We start from the raw sequence: 5,594 nt of genomic DNA on the forward strand, positions 1-5,594 counted from the left end.
TAATCCAATTTAATGAATAATCCAATTTGATAATAATTCAATTTAATGAATAATCCAATTTAATGAAGAATAATCCAATTTGATAATAAAACCCAATATTAATGAATAATAATCCAATTTGATAATTAAAAAAAACCTAATATTAATGAATAATAATCCAATTTGATAAAAAAATAATCCTAATATAAAACATGGTGATGAATAATAATCCAATTTGATAATAATCCAATTTAATGAATACTCCAATTTAATGAATAATCCAATTTGATAATAATCCAATTTAATGAATAATACAATTTAATGAATAATCCAATTTAATGAATAATCCAATTTGATAATAAAACCCAATATTAATGAATAATTGACACACCCCGATCCGGAGGATCCAGGTGTGCTGGCCGTCACGTGGGCGTGACGTAACCATCGGCACGACACGGAAGCAAAATAACAATATAACTCAGCAGAAATTCAAACCAAACTCAAACTACCTACGAACATAACCGGACGAGTTATCAGGTAAACACATAAGTTCAGAGCATAGGTTAACTGCAGTCAAGTAGGACTAAAATAAAATACATCACCCTCAAGTGAGTCCTACATGTCGAAGGTCTGTCAGAAAGCCGGAAAAGACCTCGAGAGCCACCAACCGCTAATTTAGAACCTGGAGGGGCGCAAAACAAAATTGAGTGGGTCAGTAAAACCAAAGATTTTTCCAAAACATTTCATTTAAAACATTTCTAACCCCTCACCGTAAAACCTGTATACTTTCCCAGAAAATAGTATATATATAAAACCATATATAATCTCAAAACTCAAATCTCAAATCTTTAACATTTTTCAAGAAAAATATGCCATGCCATCAATCAAATAATAATTAGGTGAAAATAGGGAATCAATCGGAGACCCTGCAATTGGTCCTGTACGATTAATTCAACAGCTCAATATCCCACTAAGCCGGAGTCACCACCGTGACCTGTACGGCCCTACTCTGCACATCACTCGGAACTACGTAAGGTAGTTTATACGATGAAAGGTGTAAAAAAATACGCTCTAGTGCTTCTCTCATCATATCATCAGCGCGCATAACTAAGGTCACCCACCAGTCGGAACCCCTCTAATGGTCTGTGCGACTGGCATGTCGGAACCCTCACATGGTCTGTACGACATCCACCTACTTGGATCCAAGGCGAGCGTGCGGTGTGGTGAATAAAATAAGCACTAACACCTAGGGTGCAGGTTATGAGCTTGAAACATCTTATCAACAATCAATTAAATGAATAATGAACTCACCTGACTTATCTGTGCCTCCACAGCACCATGCAACATGTATGCATCATATATCAATCATATAACTCATATGAAATTCACATTTTCCAAATAATTCTATGCATGGCATTTTCAAAACATAATTTCGTATAAATTCATCTTCTGGGAAAAATTTATAGTATAAAGGTAATACGAAAACAAACTGCCCACTCACTGATAAGTCGACGGGTCGTAACCCCCGTGGCGTCCCTGGATGCGGTCGTCATCGGGATACGTCTCACCTATATGCGAAATAACTATAAAAACGTTAATTTTAAACACATCACCAATATTTCGAAATAATTTCTCATACGATGCTCAATTTGGGTATATGAATATACCACATCGACCTACTCGACGTCACGAGCGTCGAGAAATTTTTAGAAACTGATTTGGACTCCCCACGCGCCCTCACGCGCCGGCTAGAGCTCGGCTCTACGCGCAGGCCACGCGCAGCCACGCGCGGCACGTGTCATCGTCTTCCCCAGGGTTCACCGGACTGGTTTTTCCGGCGACCCAATTCCGGCCAAACTTTAAACCTCTTGTTCTCCTTCGTTTTTCACCCATTTTCTTCGTATTTTATACCAAATTGAAGCCCTAAGAGTGTACTATCACGTTGGACTAGTTTTAAGGTCTAAAAATCAAGAAATCTCACCGAGCAAAATCCAAGAATTCGGCCAACTTTGAAACCCACGATCCCGACGTCCAAATCCTTCAAACGAATGTCCCCGAGCTTCCTTAGGACCTCACTAAGCTTGCTATAAGCTTGAATTCCCCTGAAACACAACATTTTACGTTCGCATGAACAGTACCCAAAAATGGAGGTTTCGGATTCCACGTGAAATCGAAGGTTTCACTTCCTAAAACCAGCACCAATGAACTCAGGACGTCAAAATGATGAAGATACATACCTTATTTGCCTCGATCCGTCAAGTTTTGAAGGGTTTTGGTGGTGGTCCATACGTGGAGGGTGAGGGAAAGAGAAAGATCGTGAGGGAGAGAGACAGAGAGTGCTACGGAAGGGAGAGAAGACAGGGAGTGCGTGTGTGTGTGATTGTGTGGTCCAACACAATCCTCACCATCCATCCAAATCCCTAACCACAAAAATTCCAATTCCAATAGTTTAATCCCAAAACTTACAAAATTAATTCAAATAATGTCACACACACACGTACCCAAATGTCCGCCAAGGGTAATTACGTCAATTCACGCCCCCGATATAGAAATCCCGGGACGGGCTGTGACAATCTCCCCTCCTTATAGAATTTCGTCCCCGAAATTCCCACAATCAAATAACCACTTAATACCCATAAAATAACCTTGGGTACATCTCTCTCATCCGATCTTCTGTCTCCCAGGTAGCTTCCTCTGCAGAATGGTTCCTCCACAACACCTTGACCAAACTCACCGTCTTGTTCCTTAGAACCTTATCTTTCCAATCCAATATAGTGACCGGTTCCTCATCATACGTCAAATCCGGATTAATCTCTAACGGTTGAGGAGGGATCACATGAGAAGGATCAGAAATATAATGTCGAAGCATGGAGACGTGGAACACATTATGGACCTTAGATAACTCCGGAGGCAGTTCTAACCGGTAGGCAACTTCACCAACTCTTTCGGTGATCACATAAGGTCCAATGTATCTCGGACTTAGCTTTCCTCTTTTTCCAAATCGTACCACACCTCTCCAAGGTGACAATTTCAAAAACACCCAATCACCCACATCATATACTCGATCAGTAGTATGCCGATCCGCTAAACTCTTCTGTCGATCCTGGGCTGCTTTCAGGTTTGACTTAATTACCTGAACATTTTGAGTTGTCTCATCTACAATCTCAGGGCCTTCTAACACCCTTTCACCAACCTCAGACCAACATAATGGCGTTCGACACGCCCTACCATAAAGTGCCTCAAATGGTGACATACCGATGCTCGAGTGAAAACTGTTATTATAAGCAAACTCCATCAAGTCTAGACTATCATGCCAGGAATCACCAAACTGCAGTACCGAAGATCTCAACATATCCTCCAACGTCTGAATGGTCCTCTCTGATTGCCCATCAGTTTGAGGATGATAAGCTGTGCTATAAAGCAATTGTGTACCCAGAGCTTCCTGAAAAGCCACCCAGAATTTAGAAGTAAATCTTGGGTCTCGGTCAGAGATAATATTTACTGGAACTCCATGATACTTGACAATCTTCAAAATAAACAACTTAGCCAATTTATTCAGAGGGTATTTCTCCCTCACTGGAATGAAATGCGCTGGCTTGGTAAGTCGATCTACAATCACCCAAACGCCATCAAATCCATTTCGGGTACGAGGAAGTTTATACACGAAATCCATGGTTATATTTTCCCATTTCCACTGGGGAACGGGAAGTGGCTGCATTCGCCCAAAGGGCTTCTTTCTTTCCGCTTTAACCTGCTGGCAAATAATACATCTACTTACATAATCTGCAATTTCTCTTTTCATACCCGGCCAATAATAAAATGGTCGAATGGTATGGTACATTTTTGTTCCTCCCGGGTGCATCGCATAAGCTGAACAATGTGCTTCATCCAGAATTTCCTTCTTCAATTCCTCATTATTCGGAACATACATTCTGTTTTCTTGCATGAGCATACCATCTGATTCCCGAATTCTGAGGTCTTTCTTTTTCCCTTCACTTCTTAACTGAACCAACTCCTAAATTTCTTCATCCACCATCTGAGCTGCAAGTATACGATCCACCAAAAGTGGCCTGACTTGAAAACTAGCAAGAAAAGCTCCATCTCGGTTTTCAAATTCCAACCTTACCCCCGTTGTCCTCAATTCAGCAAGAAGAGGAACACGACTAGCATATAAGGCATTAAGCCTACCTTGAGGTTTCCTACTCAGTGCATCCGCTACCACATTAGCACGACCTGGATGATACTCAATAGTACAATCATAATCACTTAACAATTCCATCCACCTTCGCTGATGAAGATTAAGATCATGCTGAGTAAATAAATACTGAAGACTCTTGTGATCAGTGAAAATCTTACACTTCTCACCATACAAATAATGCCTCCAAATCTTTAAAGCAAAAACAATTGCTGCCAATTCAAGGTCGTGAGTAGGATAATTTCTTTCATGATTTTTCAACTGCCTAGAAGCATAGGCAATCACCTAATTATGCTGCATCAAAACACATCCCAAACCATTTAATGAAGCATCACTATAGATCTCAAAATTACCGCTATCATCAGGAAGTACCAACACCGGTGCATGGGTGAGGCAATACTTCAATTGCTGAAAACTCCGCTCACAATTCTCATCCCACTCAAATTTAACATCCTTCCTGGTCAACTTTGTCAACGGTAAAGCAATCATAGAGAAATCCTGAACGAATCGTCGATAATAACCTGCTAAACCAAGAAAACTTCGTACCTCAGTGACGGTTCGAGGTTGCTCCCAATTCTCCACCGCTGCTATCTTTTGGGGATCAACTTGAATTCCTTGAGCCGATACAACATGCCCCAAAAATGCCACTTCGGACAACCAAAACTGACATTTACTGAACTTGGCATACAACTGATGCTCCCTTAATTTCCTTAACACCAAATTAAGATGTCGGATATGATCTGCTTAGGATTTAGAGTATACCAGAATATCATCAATAAAAACAATAACAAATTTATCAAGATATTTCTGGAATACCTCATTCATCAATCTCATAAAAGCTGCAGGTGCATTAGTCAACCCAAACAGCATAACCAAAAATTCATAATGTCCATACCGAGTCCGAAAGGCCGTCTTAGGTCCATCATCTTCCTTAATCTTCAATTGGTAATACCCAGATCTCAAATCAATCTTAGAAAATACACACGCACCTTTCAGTTGATCAAACAAATCATCAATACGAGGCAATGGATAACGGTTTTTAATCGTTACCCGGTTCAATTGCCTATAATCAATACACAATCGCAGAGTTCCATCCTTCTTCCTCACAAATAATACTGGGGCACCCCAAGGTGAAGAACTAGGTTGAATAAAACCCTTATCAAGTAATTCTTGCAACTGGATTTTTAATTCTCTCAACTCAGCATGAGCCATTCTATAAGGAGTCAGAGATATAGGGTCCGTACATGGAAGCAAATCAATAGTGAATTCCACCTCCCTGTCTGGTGGCAATCCCGGCAAATCATCAGGGAATAAGTCCGGATAATGTCTGACCACACCAACTTCTTCTATACTAGTAGGGGCAACATCATTTAACACCACATGCGCCAAATATCCCTGACAACCTTTCGATAACAATTTC

At 40.5% G+C, this 5,594-nt stretch overlaps 1 protein-coding gene across 1 annotated transcript; it reads right to left on the bottom strand.

Annotated features, from left to right (window-relative positions):
- Positions 1-486: 486 nt before the first annotated feature.
- Positions 487-2,281, bottom strand: LOC126628649 (uncharacterized). The gene is made up of 4 exons (XM_050298419.1): positions 2,217-2,281; positions 1,961-2,081; positions 1,481-1,547; positions 487-661 (listed from the first exon to the last, which is right to left on the bottom strand). The coding sequence occupies exons 1-4, from the start codon at positions 2,264-2,266 to the stop codon at positions 543-545; spliced, it is 357 nt and encodes a 118-aa protein (XP_050154376.1). The 5' UTR covers positions 2,267-2,281; the 3' UTR covers positions 487-542.
- Positions 2,282-5,594: the final 3,313 nt, after the last annotated feature.

The sequence above is a fragment of the Malus sylvestris genome, chromosome 7 (genome assembly GCF_916048215.2).
Source record: "Malus sylvestris chromosome 7, drMalSylv7.2, whole genome shotgun sequence".
Taxonomy (NCBI): Eukaryota; Viridiplantae; Streptophyta; class Magnoliopsida; order Rosales; family Rosaceae; genus Malus; species Malus sylvestris.